This window comes from Leucopleurus acutus (assembly GCF_964270905.1).
Source record: "Leucopleurus acutus genome assembly, chromosome: 1".
Lineage (NCBI taxonomy): Eukaryota > Metazoa > Chordata > Mammalia > Artiodactyla > Delphinidae > Leucopleurus > Leucopleurus acutus.
Genome location: NC_139142.1, coordinates 62,741,183 through 62,759,657, shown reverse-complemented (window position 1 = coordinate 62,759,657; position 18,475 = coordinate 62,741,183). Strand labels below are relative to the sequence as shown.

General features: G+C 40.5%; 2 protein-coding genes across 2 annotated transcripts in view; one reads left to right on the top strand and one right to left on the bottom strand.

Moving 5' to 3' along the window:
* Nucleotides 1-5,722: 5,722 nt before the first annotated feature.
* On the top strand, nucleotides 5,723-7,490 carry INSM2 (INSM transcriptional repressor 2; the record flags this gene model as incomplete). The annotated part of the gene is made up of 1 exon (XM_082835094.1): nucleotides 5,723-7,490. Exon 1 carries the CDS (start codon nucleotides 5,823-5,825, stop codon nucleotides 7,488-7,490), a length of 1,668 nt encoding a protein of 555 aa, XP_082691220.1. The 5' UTR covers nucleotides 5,723-5,822.
* A 2,279-nt stretch (nucleotides 7,491-9,769) lies between these two features.
* The window catches only part of RALGAPA1 (Ral GTPase activating protein catalytic subunit alpha 1), a 220,419-nt gene continuing 211,713 nt past the window's right edge, over nucleotides 9,770-18,475 (bottom strand). The window contains exon 40 of the mRNA XM_082844727.1: nucleotides 9,770-11,034. Coding sequence (XP_082700853.1) covers nucleotides 10,886-11,034 — 149 coding nt within the window. The 3' untranslated portion in view covers nucleotides 9,770-10,885. The remainder of the gene's footprint in view (nucleotides 11,035-18,475) is intronic.

Genomic DNA, 18,475 nt, shown 5'->3' with positions numbered 1-18,475 from the left:
TGAAGTGATCAGGTTTATATTGTAATGGGATCCATCTTGCTGCTGAATGAGGAATACATTACAGAGGGGCAAGAGTGGAAGCAGAGAGACTGAATAGAGTATAGTGGGAGGGAATCTGAGAAGTCTTCAAACTCAGGAAATGCTTGAGGGTAGCGCTGCCAAGAATTGCTCATGGATTGAATACGGAGTGTTTGTATTTTTTTTTAAAGATTCTTTTGATGTGGGCCATTTTTAAAGTTTTTATTGAACTTGTTACAGTATTGCTTCTGTTTTATGTTTTGGTTTTTGGCCTCAAGGTATGTGGGATCTTAGCTCCCTAACCAGGGATCGAACCTGCACCCCCTGCATTGGAAGGCGAAGTCTTAACCACTGGACCACCAGGGAAGTCCCTGGAATGTTTGGCTTGAGCCAGAAGTTTCTGGGATTTGGTTTAGGCAGCTAATTGAATGGAGATGCCATTTACCAAGATGAGGATTAGGTTTAGGAGAAGAACTCAAGAGCTTTACATCAGATGTATGAGAGGCCGTTTGACTTCCAAGTTCTTGGGGGAGAAGGGGCCCCTAGTAGGTGCCACTTCAGTTATGCCACTGGTTTTTACCTTGTACAGGGGCATGTCTATGTTGAGGTGAGGGAGCAGGGAAATAGAAGAAATAAAGTTCCTTCTGAGTAATCACCTGATATTCAAGTGACTAGAAAGTAGGTCAGTTATCTGAGCTTGTCTTACATACACTGCGATTTCAGCGCAAGAAGTCTCTCTATACAGAAAATTTCCTGATTGCTATTATCTCAAAATTCTTGAATTTAAATCAAAGTAATTTATTCCATAATTAGAAATAGGAAACTTAAAATGCAAATAGCTTGAGAGAGAATTCAGTGTTTATGAGTTTTTATCAAAGTATAACAGAGCAGATGAAGGTCCTGAGCACTAAAAAAAAAAAGTGTTATTGTCAGGAGAAAGGATGTAGATAAAGAAGCAAAGATTTCACAGTCTTGCCAGGGACTGCCGTACTTATCATAATTTCTAAGTGGGAAAATGGAGAAAGCGGTGTTCATATCTTGAAGGATTATCTGGGTTTACAGCTAAGTGGAGAGTATCCATCTAAATTCTTTCTCTCCCCTTTTAGCCCTTTTTCTACCTTTGATTTAACCCTTAATCTCTTCCCCAAATTGTTATTCAACTGGAAGGCCTGTGGCATGATAGAGGCTTGTCATCTCCATTCTAGGGCCTGAAGTTCTGGAGAATGCTACTTAACTGTGCAATTCCCATTGATGTCCCTCTGTCATTGAGGGACACCACATTTAACACCAGAAAGGATTTAAGGCAGTTTGTACATTACTTTTTCCCTTGATTATCATAGTGCTATGTGTTTATTGCAAAAAAAAAAAAACAAAACCAAAATTTTTTAAAATAACAAAAGAATAAAATCCCTACTAACTAGAAGCAAGTCCAACAACATTCTGGCATATTTCCTTCCAGGGTTTTATTCATTTTGTATTTTCATACTCGAGCTATTTATTATACATGTGACTTTGCATCTTGCTGTTCTTGCTTAACATTAAGACATACATATTTGTCAGAGTCACTGCGTTTCTATGGCTATGTAACCATCTGTAGTATAGCTGCACCACGATTTACTCAAGGTAGTTTCTGATTATGTACAATTACAAAGAACACAGTGATAAACAGCTTTGCGTGCAAATCTTTTCCCTTCTTTTGGATGATTTACTAAAAGAGGAGTTGGTGAATTAAAGGGTATACCTATTTTTTAAAGCTTCTGCTATTCATTGCTACACTGATTTCCAGAAAGGTTGTTATCAAGTTACACTTCTGGGGAAGTGTGAGGGAAGCCTATTAGAACTATTGGATCTGTAGAAAATATTTGATAGCGATTCTTCTTTTTAAAATAATAATGCTTTTTAAAATTTTGAATACAAGAAGAGAAATGGCTGTGCATTGTTATATGCTAATCATTATTTGCTCTGTTTCATAGTGGTAACATCATACTAGCTCTATATTAGATAAGTATTAGCCTACAGGGTAGCCAACACAAATGTTACAGAGCATGGAGAATAGCAGATGCCCGCGTGCAGTGAAACTCAGGAAACTCTCCTTTAATGGAGGTCGGATATTCACTGGATATTGAGGGAATGAGGTGATGAGGAGAGGAAAGATCAGAGGAGGCATTCTGGGAAGGGGATGGAGTGGGAAGAAGGTGGCCGTTTCCCTCAGAGGAGGGGGAGTTGCAGAGACAGTATGGCAGCGCCCCCGATGGTCTGCCCTTCCTCAGGAAGGAATGAAGCAGAGCTGGTAGGAGGGCGGACCCTTTGGCAACCGGGGTGATATCAATGTCCTTTGGGTCAACCAGAGATTTCAGGGTACATTTCTGTAAAATGATGGGCAGGAATAAAAACAGCTCGGTGCAGGCCAGACCCTCTCCTACACAAATCTGTTTTCCTGAAAATAAAGATACTCCTTGAACACTGTGTTTCTGAACTGTCACGGAAAGAATACAGAGCAGTTATTTGATTTTATTGAGTAGCTGTACAGATGGAAGACAGGATGTCTGGAAGCCAGGATGGCTGGAAGGACTCACGGATAGATGGATGGACACACTTGCTATCCATTTAATAACTAGCACCATTCATTCAAAAAATATTTATTGAATATCAGCTCTATGCCAATTACTTCATTAAGTATTCTCACTTTATAACTGCTCTTTTGACTTTTTAAGGTTCCATGATTATTTTTTTTTCCCTAGGAAACAGACCCACATTCTCAGAAAGGGGAAGGACTGAGGGGAGGAGACTCATTAATCTGTGTTTCCTTTTCTCTCTCTGGCAGAAAGTTTAGGCAAAGATACTTTCCCTCATGCAATTTCAAAAGCAAATGTCACTCCCTCCGTTTAAAACTTTAACTGACTCTCTGTGCCTGTCCTATGTAATAAAGTCCAAATTACATGACCTAGTCCTTTACATTCTTTTCACAGTCTGATATGCCATGATTTTGCCTTCCACTCTTTTTTGTTGTGTGTGTGAAAATTTTTATTGTGGTAAAATATAATATATATATATATACACATAACAAAAATGCTCATTTAAACAATTTTAAGTGTGCATTTCAGTGGCATTAATTGCATTCACAGTGTTGTCCATCTCTCACCACTATTGATTAATAGAACTTTTTCCATCACTCCAGAAAGAAATTCTGTAACCATTTTAAGCTATAAGTTCCATTCCCCCAGCCCCTGACCATCAATAATAATCTACTTTCTATTTCTATGAATTTGCCTATTCTAGATATTTCATATAAGTAAAATCTTATAATATTTGTCTTTTTGTGTCTGGCTCATTTCACTTAGTATCATGTTTTCAAGTCACCCATGTTGTAGTATGTATCAGTACTTCATTTCTTTTTGTGGCTGAATAATATTCTGTCATCTGTATGTACTACACTTTGTTTATTGCATTTATCTGTTGGTGGACACTGTGTTGTTTCCATCTTGGGCTATTGTGGAGAATGTTACAGTGGATATTGGTGTTGCCGGTGTGTGATTCAGTCCCTGTTTTCAATTCTTCTGTGTATACACCTGGAAGCACAAATGCTGAGTCATATGGTTGACTGCAATTCTCACAGAGTACTAGGCACCCAAGGAAAAGCCCCTCTTGAAAAGGGGTTATCTTAAAGTATTAAAATTCTTATATCAGATTTTCCAAACCACACAACATCTGGGTCATTAGGAGAAAGAGGAAAGGAGAAACATTGAGAAGAAGTTGAGTTAGAAGTCATACATAAACTGACATGTCAGAAATGATCAATTTGGGAAACTAAGTTTACCTACACTACTAAATGACTCAAATATTTTAAATAGTGATTCAGAATATTAATTTTAATTATGAAGTGTCAGGTTTATTTACTTTCTTTAATTTTGTATGATTTCATCCTGTTTAATAGGAAACATCATAATGATGGTGTATTTCAAACTGTGGGACCTAATCCCCATTAGTGAGTTATGAAATAAATTTGTTTGCTATGACTAGCATTTAAAAAAGAAAGAAAATAGAATTGAGTAGAACATACAAAACTGCATTGCACCTAGTTAAGGGTAAACATTATTTTGTGAAACACTTGTTTCAGTTACGTGTGTGTTCTGTAAAATATTTCTTATTATGGGATGTGATCAGAAAAAAAAATAGTTTGAAGACACCGGTATAATGGAAAGTCTGGGCTTCGGAATTAGCTAGAACTTGGTTTGAGTCTGGGCTCTGGGTGACTTCTGCCAGTTACACGACTTCTCTTACAGCTCAATCCTCTCATTAAAAAAGGAGAGTAATAATATCTACTTCTGTTTTGTGTTTGCGAAAAGATCAGATTACTTAAGTAGAGTGCATAAAATATAGCCAGTATTAACAAATATATAATTACTTCCAAATCTTCCCTCAAATAATGCTCTCTGTGTAAAAATACTTCATTCACTAGAAGGAAGACAATACGTGTTATTGATGACTAGATCTGTTATGCCATAGTCTACTCTGAAAACACATTGCTCAGTCTGTTTCTGCAGTTTGGCTTAGGAAGGAGGCTTGAACACATAGTTCTTTCCCCTTCCTATTCTCAGATTGTACTTTTCTATACCATGGATTTTTGGCATTTTGTTATACATCTGTCATATATTTTCTAATTATTTCATAGTTCTCAGCTAGTATTACAGACTTTCAAATCTCTTCTAGTGCTTAAAACAGTGCTGGATGAAATTTTTTTGAGCTTTTAAAGGTCCATAGCACACCTTTTGCAAAATATCTCTTATCCAAGGGGAAGCAGATGTAATCCTGATTCCACCAGTATTTCTCACTCAATCTACTCCATGCTAAACAGGTCAGTTAGGCACTGTCATGTCTCTGGGTAGTACAAGTGGAAGGTGTGAACAGAAAAACCACTTGATCTGAGGACAGTCGAAAATGAGATCCCATTTTCCCCTCCCCACTCCTATTCCCAATCGGGGAGGAGGCATTTATAAGCTCTGAGGACCAGGGCCCAGAAACCTGCTGGCGTCCTGAGCTGCAGAGGCTTTCCAGCACGCACGATCTCCCGCACTTAGAGTCCCTCTTCCCAGATGGATTCTCATAGTATCACAGACGCGCGCAGTCTCGATCGATACTGGATGGCAGACGTACTCCCACCGTCAAGTGTAGGCACGGGGCGGTGGCTTTAGCCGCCCTGCCGCTCTGTCGCAGCTTCTCATCAGCTCCATACGAGCATAGGACGTTAACCCGTTCCCCGGCTGACACCCAACCGGTCGCCTCCCCGTCGCCCTTCCTCTCAGCTCTGCCACCGTAGAGCCGGGGCTTTTCCGTCAGACTCCCACGCGCGGTGGGCAGCAGGGTCCCGGGCCCGCAAGGAGGGCGCTGAGAGGTGGCCTCTCCGCCCGGCACCCCAGACGGCCCCTGGAGGCCGCTGAGGCACGGAGTGCTGAGCTTCCTCACACTCCGCACCTTACCTTCGGGCGTCTTCGCCTGGTGGGCGGCAGGGAGGAGGCGGCTGCAGGCAGCAGCTAAGCCGGGCGCCGGGGCCCGCGCCTCCGCCGCCCGCCTCCGGGCCCCCCGCGAGCCCAGCCCCGAGAAAGCCCCACCCCCCGCGGCCGCTCCCACTCCTGATTGGCTGGTCCGGCCGAAGGCGACCCGGCGGTCCCCCGGCCCGCGTCTCAGCTATAAAGGCGGCGGACACATGCCTGCGGCGGCGAAGCTCGGGCAGCAGCGGTGCTCGCCCGCTATCAGACCCTGCGGCGCCCCGGTTACTCCTTGCCCCCGAGCGCTCCGACTCCACCATGCCTCGGGGCTTCCTGGTAAAGCGAACAAAACGGACAGGTGGCTCGTACCGAATGCGCCTAGCAGAGCGGGTCTTCCCCCTGCTGGGGCCCCAGGGGGCGCCGCCCTTCCCCGAGGAGGCTTCCAGTGCCCCTCAGCCCGGTGCGGAGAGGGCGGGACCCCCAACCCCGGAGGAGGAAGCGGCCCGCGAGCTGTCGGGGTCGTCCTGTAGGGCGGCTGGGGTGAGCCCAGCGGTGGGCGGGAGGGAAGGCGCGGAGTGGAGGGCGGATGGCCGGGAGGGTCCCGGGCCCAGCCCCAGCCCCACGAAGCCGGCGGGCGCGGAGCTGCGCCGGGCGTTCTTGGAGCGCTGCCTCAGCTCGCCCGTCTCCGCTGAGTCCTTCCCCGGGGGCACCGCCACCGTGGCCGCTTTCTCCTGCTCGGTGGCGCCAACAGCAGCACCGACCTCGCGGGAGCAGTTCCTGCTGCCGCTCCGGGCACCGTTCCCAGACCCCGCGCTCCATCCGGACCCCGCGCCTCTCTCGGCCTCCCTGCACGGCCTGAAGCGGGCCACCGGCGGCGAGCGCTGCGCCAAGGCACCTCCGGGCTGCACGTCTGGGCCCGCGGCCGCCGGAGTCAAGAAGCCAAAAGCCATGAGGAAATTGAGCTTCACCGATGAAGTCACCACGTCCCCTGTGCTGGGCCTGAAGATCAAGGAGGAGGAGCCCGGAGCGCCGTCCCGGGGCCTGGGGGGCAGCCGCACGCCGCTGGGGGAGTTCATCTGCCAGCTGTGCAAGGAGCAGTACGCAGACCCCTTCGCGCTGGCTCAGCACCGCTGCTCCCGCATCGTGCGCGTCGAGTACCGCTGTCCCGAGTGCGACAAGGTCTTCAGCTGCCCTGCGAACCTTGCCTCTCATCGCCGCTGGCACAAGCCGCGTCCCGCAGCGGCCAATGCCGCCACAGTCTCCTCAGCCGACGGGAAGCTGCCGCCTTCGTCGACCTCGTCCTCCCCGGATTCCGGGGCTGTTGCATCTTTCCTGGCGGAGGGGAAGGAAAACAACCGGGCAGAGAGAACTGCGGATCAGCACCCGCAGGCCGGGGACAGCTCCGGGGCGGAGCAGCACCGGGACAGCGCCCCATCACAAGGCCTCCAGGTGGTGTCCCACCCCGAGCCTTCGCTGCCTCAGGTCCCTTATACGGCGGGGGTGTTGGGGCGCCGGGTGCCTGAGCCGGGCGGGGTCAGTGCTGCCGGGGGACCCGAGATCTTCGTGTGCCCATATTGCCACAAAAAGTTCCGTCGCCAAGCCTATCTGCGCAAGCACCTGGCCACTCACGAGGCAGGCTCGGCCCGCGCGCTTGCCCCGGGCTTTGGCTCCGAGCGCGCCGCCCCACTCGCCTTCGCTTGCCCGCTGTGCGGGGCGCACTTCCCGTCGGCAGACATCAGGGACAAGCACCGGCTGTGGCATGCGGTCCGCGAGGAGCTGCTCCTGCCCGCTCTGGCCGGGGCGCCTCCCGCAGCACCGGGCCCAGGAGGGGCGTCCGACGGGAGTGCTCAGCAAATTTTCTCATGCAAGCACTGCCCGTCCACTTTTTTTAGCTCCCCAGGCCTGACCCGGCACATCAATAAGTGCCACCCCTCAGAAAGTCGGCAGGTACTGCTGCTGCAGATGCCATTGCGGCCGGGCTGTTGAGGGCAAAAGACAAAGAGGATTGAGGGTGGCCTTGGAGCAAACAGATCATGGGAATTTCTGTGGGGCTTTCTTCAACTTGCAAGTTTACCCTCTTTCCTTCCTTTATTTTCTCTCCTAAAACTCCCAGTAGTCAATGTGCTGCCAGAGGAGCGGGCAGCGAAATGTAAAATCCCTCTCTAGAGCAGGTATGTATATGGTATAACCGTTCTCGGTCAAGAATGATCAGCTTTAAATCCCTTCTCACTTTCCCCACGAAAACAGGATTCCCCTGCTCCCACCAAACTCTGGAGACCCCAGTGAATCCTATATGACTTGTAATTCCTATGGAAAGTCGCAGTGAATGCGTGCATGTCTCTATCTACAAAGGATTCTAGCTACCAAAAGTGGTAGTTTTTTTTTTCTTCTCTTCTTCCTCTTGTCATCGCAGGCGCCTGTGTAGTTTCTGTCTCAATAGGGTCAGATATCTTGCATTGTATATTCTGTGAATTAAAAGTTATGTGATTGGTGCCAAACTTACGTCGGGTGGGTGGGAAACACAAGACCTGTGTCTGTGGGCAGGAAATGTTAAGATGTTTGCGCGCTTTTGGGTGATATGAGAAATCTCCTTGTAAACTTTCCTTTTCTCAATTATTAAGTCCACTCTTAAGCTAGTGTTTGGAGGTGGGGAATAGCACCTCTTTACTGGAAGGAGTTGAGACACCCCCCCAAATTCTCACCTCTAGCTCTCGTGTGCAGTATTCAGGAAGATACTTTAAACCTTTCTTTAAACAGCTTTTGGGAAACACAGAACTCATTTCCTGAAGTTTGACTGTTTTAGTAGGGTTTCATCCAAATTGTTTAACACTCCTGTTGTAATCATAATGTGTATTATATACGACACTATGTTCAGCTTAAGGAAGATGTTAATACTTCTAATCCGCTATGGAAATGAATGGCAATTCATTCAATATTCAAATATTTTCTTTTCAGCTGCAACCTGGTTTTGATTTTTTTTGTATTACCATACTTAGCATACATTCTGTACCTATGCCCTAATAGCCAGTTTGGGACACTGGCTGAATATTGCTTGACAGATAGCCCATATTTGTAAGATGCTTACCACCAAATAAATGTACATAGCTGGTGCTTTGTTGTGTTCTGTGTTTGTCTTAAGAATCCCATTGAACACAGCCTATTTTTAAAAGCCTCACTTCTTATCTCCCCAAAGCCAGTATCCTGCTTTATAATCTTTGTGACCCATTTAGACAGAATACAGACAGGAGAAATTATATTTTGTAAATGAATGTAATGGTGCAGAAATAAAATGGGAAAATTTCCTTATATAGTATATATACTATGAAGTATGGCTGCATAGACTGAGCTCCAAAAGGCAAAGAATATGTACTGTTCTTTAAATATTAAAGATACTTTACTACCCAAAAATGTCAACAGGAAATATATTTTAAATATTTTCTTCTTTTTCAAAAAGCTAGTGAATAGTTTATCCGAAGATGAATAAAACGTTAACTGTGCTAATCAACTTCCGTATTTTTAAGTTGGTATTTTCACTCCATTTTGTTACCTATCACCAAACCTTTAGCTGTTTATTTTTTTAAAAATGAAAGCACTATAGAAATGCGTAAATAGCTACTTTATCTTTTCTGCAATTCTTAACCTTGGTTGTGGGAAACTGTCTACATTGTTTAATCTTTTTCCCAGGGACTGTCTCTATCCATGTTTATCCTTTATATAAGCTTTCATGGGACTTTTTAAGTTTATTTTCTACATAGTTTCATAGGAATTTGTTTTTATTTATAAGGCAATCCAAAATTTAAGTGCACAGGAACTCTGAAAGCCTGCTATAGAAACTGTCTGTAAAAAGTTTTGTTCCTGAATGTATATTACCAAAAAAAAAAAAAGTAAAATTTAACAAATCAAAGCATGAGGGTGAGATAAATTGTTGCTTTAACCAAGTGCATTGGGGGAAGTTTCTGCGAGCTCTTATGAAGGTGAAAATTTTCCTGTTGTTTTAATGACTGTGGTAGGATCTCTGAGAAATAAGGTGGGGTATATCCTGAGAAGGGAATTAAAATTCAGTTTTCATGGTGAGCTAAGATAACCTAGGTTTATGCTTTATATCTCTCCATTAATCATACAGCCCTGCTTAAGTCTGAAAAAATATAGAAGACAAAATACAAAAGACAAATCAACACTCATGGACACGAAATGATAAGAATATTTTTATTGTATTATTAAATACTATCTTTTTTCCACTGTTACAAATTTGTAGATACTACATGAATGATGATACATAATTTATATTTTATAGTTTGCCAGTATGATGTATTTACACATGCAGTTAGTACCAATGTCATGCTACATTTCCTTAGGAGATGCTCGTTCAAAACAAAATGTGAGCAGCTTATCTACTGTAGGAAAATACTTCTGGAGGGTGGAAGGTACACCAACCCGCACGTGCAAGTTCAGTATTAACAATATTAGATTAATTTAGACTCCTGGGTCATGTTCCCTTTTCTTTGACAATAATACACATAATTTAAGCCACACATTTATGTCAGAAAAGTTTTCTCCTTTTCTATTTTCCTACCCACCCCACCCCATTCCTCCCTTTTTGGTACTTAAGAAAGAACATAGATATACCAGGATCCAGCAGCCAATAAGGGGCCACAATCTCAAAACAGAAATGGCATTTAACAGTGATACCATTTAAAAAGCAAAACATTAGAAAAATATTTGGAAGCTAAACATGAATCAAAGTTCAGCACAGTGATTTTTCTGGTTTTTAGATATGTCATGGCATCACCTGCACAGCAAAGAAATGAGACATTGCTTTGGGAAGAAAAAGTTAATGCTAAAATTATTTCAGCTGGAACTTGAGATACTAAAAGACCATTTATTTTAAGTGGTTTATTTTGATAACATAAATAATCCATACATATCCTGTGTATTAACAGATTTGCAACTATTGCTACAACTTTACAAATGCTTAAATTTAAAGATGTACATTTATTAAAAAAATTATATACTGAGCCATAAAGTTGTAATGGGGCACGATAAATAAAATAATGAGACTATCTGTCCAATTATATTTTGGCTCAAAGTTAATTACGAAATTAAAAGTAAAACTACTTAGACATAATTATCTAGGGAAGGTAAAGGGTGTAGAATAAAACTCCCCCCCACCCCATACGGCAGCTTGAAGTGTGGGGGGAAAACCAACCGAATAAACAACCCAAATCTAAAATACTAAGTTACAAGTTATTTAAATCCAGTGTTTTCTAAAATAAATGTTCAGGAGGGAACATGCATGTTATGGCAAACACGAAGCCTGAAAGGGTTAACGCTATGTTCATGCTAAGGTGGCTACTGCTGATCACTGCTGGGCTGCTGTCTCCTTAGGATTTATTGGCTGAGCCAGAGGAACGACGCAGCTTCATGGACATGCGGCTTTTGCTAGTTCGAGGAGACATTGGTGAGGCCAGGTCAGCCCCGTCTACCTGCGTTGCTGTGGGAGTTTCACTGGGTAGAATCTCTGGGTAGGAGCCTGTGGGAAACAGCAAGAGCATTAGTGCAAGTCATCCAGCCACTCATCCTGTAAGAAATAACTTTTCTGCTACAGATCTGCAGCATGGATCCCAACCCTTAGTGAGGTCTTTTGAGAGGAAAGAGCAAGCCCCAAACTTGCTTGTTATGACAGTGATCTGGAGGCTCATGTCATCATATTAGCAAGAAAGCACCAATCATTATTTCCAGAGCCAGAACCAACCAGAGAGCTCCCCAGAAAAAGCAACGGGAAGCAAAATCTTTGGGACAGAAAGGACAGGGATCCAAAGCACCATTAGCATGCACGTAAGGGCTTAATAATCAGGTGAGAAGGACCAATTCCTATCTCTAGGGTACAGGGTATAATCAAGAAAAGGGCCTTCATTGCTCAAACTTGAAAACAAAACAGCACCAAACGTTTCCAAAAAGGAACTTAGCAGTATGAGACCATTGTACATGCTAGGTAGTTAAATATGCTTTTAAGAAGGAGCAAGATAAATTCCCTGGGGAAGGAAGAGGACAAGAACTCTTATCTGAAAGTCAGTCAAAAAAGACAAACTGATCTCTCAAAGTGTCTCAACTTAGAATTGACAAGTAATGCTTTTGTTTTCTTAAACTTTTGCAGTTACACTATCCAGTCATAGCAAGTAGATAACCAGTAGAATTTAGTAAGATATAAAAATCTGAAAGAAGCAAAACAAGTTGAAATTGGAAAATTCTTCATATCATTTATTTACAAAGTAGTTCTTCACCTTTGTACTTTATTTCTGAGTTATGATTCTCTAATTCACAGCAATACTACAGAACTTTGCACACTATAGGTTCTTAAATATTTCATGAATAAGAAATTACATTAAAAATTAAAAACCCTTCCAGAAAAATCTGAAAATATAACACAATAACAAATTTTTTTAAATTCTGTATATTTTGAGGCATTTTAATCCAGATTTCCTTGGTCTTATGTACATAAAAATTATCTTTACGAGTGTCACAAACAAAGACATGTCACACAGGTTGCAGGCTTAAACTTACACAGCTCCTAACTCTGTAGGGAAACTTTTGGCATATTTGTTAGCCAGCGTAGCACCACACTGACACTTCGAGCTTGGGAATACTTATACGACTATTTCCATATAATGAAACATTTGTGCTTAAACTGAAGTTATGAATATTTATAAGGAAACATAAAACTGTTCAATAAGGGGTACAGATCCTACTGAGATGTCTTAGGAAATTAAGAATGTATCTCTGTAGAACACTTAAAAGTTTTTAAGGCCAAATATTATACTTAAGAACAAACATACATTGTCAAGGAGAAAACATTTTATCACTAATCCTAATCCAGGTAAATTGCCCTCCTTTTAAAAGTAACCTCTCCAACATTCTCTTTTCTAATTGAAATGAGGTTGACCTTCAAAATACAAGAAGGACATATATTTCTGTCCACCTTTATTCTTCCTGAAGATCTGAGTTGGTTCATACTGGGCCCATACTGGAAAACCTAGAGGAGAATATGAATCCACGGACCTTTTTAGGGAAGCACTGCAGATGGATGGCAGAAGGAAGGTGAAGAGCAGTAGCTCATGCTTTGCTGGTAATGCATACTATTCCCGGCCAGTCATGAGAGGCCTTCCCATGGCTGTTTACCTTGAGATGGCCAATGTTTTCTAGTGGAGGTTTTGGGAGGAAGAGAACTATCACTGCATTTCTTTCTTTGTTGTGAATGAAGAAATGGAGTAGCGAGCAGAAGTGAGAAAACAAAAGAGAAGATAGATAACAGATATGAGTGACAAAGTGCAGAATTTTACAGGTGTTAACAGAGGAGTAGAGAAGACAGTAATCAGGTTTTTATTATGAAACACAATTGGGCATGCAATGCATTAGGGTGATGAGGTTTCACAATGGACAAATGCTTTGTAAATTCAAATGTTATACTTACCCACTAACAAAACAAGTTCAAACAGGAAAGAAAGAAAAGAAAAAAAAGTCTATGAGAGATTCTTTAAACATCTACCTTTTAAAGTGTTCACTGTACTGGTGGCATGTTATGCTAACCACTCAGTCATAAAATCTCTAGGGCCGTACTGTCCAACGTGGTAGCCATAGCCACATCACAGTTAATTAAATTAAAATTATAAATAAATGCAAAAAATTTATAAATAAATGCAAAAAATAAAATTAAATAAAAATTAAAAATTTGGCTCCTTGGTGCACTAGCCACATTTAAATTGTTTAGCAGTCACGTGGTTAGTGGCAACCACACTGGACAGCGCAGATACAGAACATTTCCATCATCACAGAAAGTTTTATTACAGAACACTGCTTTAGAGTACGCCAAATTCAAAGAATATTTTCCTCAAAAACAGCAATTCCTCTATGTCTCCCTTACTGCCTTCAAGGTGAAACCCCCTTTCACTCAACTGAGTCAAATCAGGCTTTTTAGTGTGTGTGGTATACAGTACCGCCTCATGTTTTAGCTAATGATGTTTGTGATAAATACTCAGCATACCCAAACTCTATAAATAATTTATGGTGGATAGATCTCAACTTTAGATTTAAAGAATAATGTGATACTTACACTTCATTTCACATCCTATTCTGCCTAAGTATTGATTTATATCACCTGAGTCATAAAGAATATTTATTTATTTCTATTGATAATATATCCTCTCAAGTATGAAGTTTAAAAAGTATGGGCTCCTATGTTTCACATATAGTATCTATTAATAACATTTTTACAGTACACAGACCGTTGTCTGTATCTTGATGGAATAATAAACTGATTCATATGTTGTACACTGATTACAATGAGCTATTACTACAAATAACATGATGAATATGACTTTGAAGATCTATAAAGATTGTAAAAGGGAACTCAATGCATTGTTATTTATTGTGGCTTTGGTTATACTGCTTGCTGACAAGTATGACCACTTTAAAACTGCTAAAGTTACTGGACCTACTAAATATAGCCTTTAAAAATATTGTGACTTTGAAAGCAATTCTAATTAACATTGAACTAAGAGGCAGCGTCATCTTAGAAAGAGCATGGGTTAGACAGACCCATGACAAGTTTGTCATGTTACTAGATGCTGGATATTGGGCAAACTAACCTGAGACAGTTTTCTTATTTGTAAAACAAAGACAATACTAGTTATTTTGCAAAGTTGTGGGGAATGAATGCCTACATATGCAAAGATCCTGGCACACAGCAGGTATACAATAAGTGTAGCTATATAATAAAACTACGATAAGAGCAAACATTAATAGACTTTAGATCAAAAAAGATGAGGATTAGAAAAGAAGGGATAGAAACTAGAAATATTTTTGAAGAAAATGACCACTTAGAAACATCAGTTGTTAAAATGTGGAGAACTCAACGTAACTGTTTAGTTTGGGGGAAAATAAAGAATATCCACTTTTATGTTAATATCCCTATAAAACATAACCTTACATTAAAGGACAGATTACCCAAATAATCTTACTGCCTTAATATTGTTAAAGGAGTTGGTAAGTGATTAAGATTGGTGTGGACGCACCACTGAGTGTCATAAAGTAACACATAATTTAGAATAAAACAGTACAGAAACGCAGGCAAACATGAGGTTTCAAGATATTCAAGAACTACCATTATTGTAGACTTAGAACATATCGGTCTAAGCTTGTCATATTTTATCTCCTTACAAATGGGAAAACTGGGTTTAGGATAGATTAATTCATTTGAGTTCATGCAGATAAGAAATAGCAGAGCTAGGATTTAAACCCAGATCAGTCTGATTCCAAAGCCCATAGCTCTCCCACGGCAACCTTAAAACTATACTAAAAATAAATAAATAATAAAAAATGATTTTTCAATGGGTGGAGAAGTAGAGCCTTCAAAATAAAAATTTTTAACAACTTCTAATTTGCAAATATGACAGGTTACTGGGCAATTTCTCTCCTCTCTCAATATCAAGAAGGGACTGAAAATACTTAGACTAAATGAGTAATTATAATACTTCAGGGACTCTGAAGTCAGACTCTGACTTTACCAAGTGACTGTTGGTAAGGTTTTTTGTTTGTCTCATAGAATTGCCATGAAGATTCAGTGAGAGGATGCATGTATAGTACTTAGCACACTGCCTGGCACTCAGTAATCGCTCAATTATTATTTTCATTACACAAATTTTACACCTGAATGAATGCTCTATATGAAAACTGAACCTAGTAATTATTGTTATAAAAGGCTAATGGACTTTATTTAAGATTAATATTATTTGCTTCTTGGTCAACAACATACAAGCCAAATTTCTAAGTTTAAAATACTGAAAAGAGAACACATTTGGCTGCTTATAATTTCAGGCTAACCTAGTGATAAATAAATATGATTATTTATTTTTAAAAACATTTGTTTTTAAAAACACAGTAAACAAACTTATAGCTTATGTTATATGTTGAAGGAAACATTTTCTACTGGCACTTACAAATAATATTTAGGATATATATAAAATAACTATCTTCTGAAGAGCTACAATCTTTTCTGAAGAGCTACAATCTTTTCTTCCAGATCATTTCAAAGCCTGGGAAAAGGAGACAAGTTTAATGGCTAAATTTTGATGATTCATTCCATTCAAAGATTCAAAGAGATGGGCCTTACAATCATAATACTATCTCATCTACATGTGGCAATACAGATTTTGTGAATTAACAGCAAAACTGAGGTTAGAATTAAGGAAGATTAGACACTACTCTAGGTCTTCAAAATCACTGTTAGATTATCTCTTATTTTGATGGCATAGAAATATTTGAATCTTATTACTAATTTTTAGAAGATTTACTTAGATAGGAACCTATACGTTTTCTAAAGGTAATTATGCAAAGTGGTATGTATGTATACGTATATTTATGTATGTATACAGTGGACCCTTGAATGTAGGGGCTAGGGGCGCCAACCCTCTATATAATGTGCCTATAACTTATAGTCAGCCCTCCATACATGCAGTTCCTCCCTATAGGTGGTTCTGGTTCCTCTGTGTCTATGGTTCCGCATCCACGGATTCAACCAATCTCAAATTGTGTAGTACTGTAATATATACTGTTGAAAAAAAATGCATGTTTAAGTAGACCTGTGCAGTTCAAACCCATGTTGTTCAAGGGTCAACTGTACATATATATGCATATGTGTGTATATATGTATATGTATATACATGTGCATATATAGAGGGAGTCAAATACCAATCACCCCTTTAATTTTTAAAGTATTGATACTAAAATCTCTAACTTAATTTGTAGAGAAACAAATCCAAAGAGAGGTACATACTAGTTCAACTAATAGAGTATTAGCTGTAATTCTAGATATGCTACATAATAGGCATTGAAAAATACTTATGGCTGATGATAGTAAAAAGACATAATACTGGAAAAAAACTGGGTGTATTATATATATATTTTATTTTTATTTTTTTGCTATACATACATTTTCTCTGTTGCGGGCAGCACACACATTTGTGCTGGACCCGAAGGCTCACTGTGCTGTTCAGGGTGTCCCCACCCCTTACTGTTGGCCGCTCTTAAGTGTGGTGTGGATAGACCAGGCTTCCTCCTCAACAGCTGTCTTTTCCCTTTTTCCAAAATTGCTGTGTCTGGCTCTGCACATTCCCTTTCCTCCTCTTCCCTTTTTTTTTTTTAAATTAATTTTTATTGGAGTATAGTTGCTTTACAATGTTGTGTGCGTTTCTACTGTACAGCAAAATGCATCAGCTATGCATGTGCATATATCCCCCCTCTTTTTTGGATTTCCTTCCCATTTAGGTCACCATAGTGCATTAAGTAGAGTTCCCTGTGCTGTACAGTACGTTCTCTTTAGTTATCTATTTTATACATAGCATCAATAGTGTATATATGTCAATCCCAATCTCCCAATTCCTCCCACCCCACCCCTTTCCCCCTTGGTATCCACACATTTGTTCTATGTGTGTATTTTTAATAAGAAAGATAACTTAATATTTACTGTGCACTTGCAGTAAAACAGGATCCTGTTTCTTCTTGTTGGCATTCTAGATTTTTCTTTTATTTAAAAAAAATTGGAGGGGGAGGAAAAAAAACAACTTGATTTGAAAAGACAACGTGACATTAGGGAAAAATATCTAGATTTTGAACTGCCAATATAATCTGGCCAAGAAGAGAAGTAATTTCATTTTGAAGTTTAGAGTCGGAGGAGAGGTGTTCATGAATGTTAAAAAAGAAGGTTGCAGTAAAACTTTTGATATTTTCCACACACGTGCCTGACAAAGGGATTTTTTTCCTGTAATTTTTTTTTAAATAAAGGACATGAAAAATCTAATAATGTTTTAATGTAGTTATGGAAGATCAACAAAGTGTGACATCACGATATCTCCCTCAGTGACCTTAGGGATAAAAATAATTTCCCTTAAGTATCAGTCTACTGCCACAGACAGTCCATTTTGAGAAAATACAGTTATGAAATTTATGGATCAACTATGATATACCAAAAATGTTTTTTGTATCTATTTAAATAATACTAAAAATTATCTAGAAGAAGCCCCATTGGATTTCAATGTCATCACAGTTGATACATTACTGTTAACCAGGAAGTAGGTTTTAAATAAGCTTGAGCCAAGTTAAGTTTTAAGCCAAACTTAAAACAGTATTTTCCCACTACTCCACTGAATAGTATTATATTATAGGTTTGGTTAGAAAGAATAGATTATATACTTTATATGATTATTGTACTGGTATTCCTTTAAAATGTAATTTCAATTTATTGCATTAGTATTGATTAGTATTAGTTTATATGGATGGGGTATGCATGGGATATCTAAAGTTGATTCTCAATTGCAGCTGATTCTCGATTACAAGTTAAAAGGAAATGGGGGAAGAACAAAGGGTGTTTTGTTTGACACTTTGTCTTACCTTCAGATAAACAGAACTGATATTTAATGATCTAAATCTCAATGGGGCAAATCAATTTTATCATCATGTTAAAAAGTAATAATGGGGCTTCCCTGGTGGCACAGTGGTTGAAAGTCCGCCTGCCGATGCAGGGGACACGGGTTCGTGCCCCGGTCCAGGAAGATCCCACGTGCCGCGGAGCGGCTAGGCCTGTGAGCCATGGCCACTGAGCCTGCGCGTCCGGAGCTTGTGCTCCGCAACGGGAGAGGCCACGACAGTGAGAGGCCCGCGTACCGCAAAAAAAAAAAAAAAGTAATAATGAACCTAAAAATCTTCACATTATGTAATTTTTGAAAAACATAAGTCAGGTCCATATGGCTATTACATGGCCTATTTCATGTCTTCTCTCTCAACTTTGACTTACAAGTTTAAAGGGACTTCTACATTTATGGGTTGGTTTGTGACAGGAAAATCAAAATCTGAGATGACTGGGAATAAAAAATCATTCTTCAGATATCATAATGTCTTTGCTACTGTAAAGGAGTAAATAT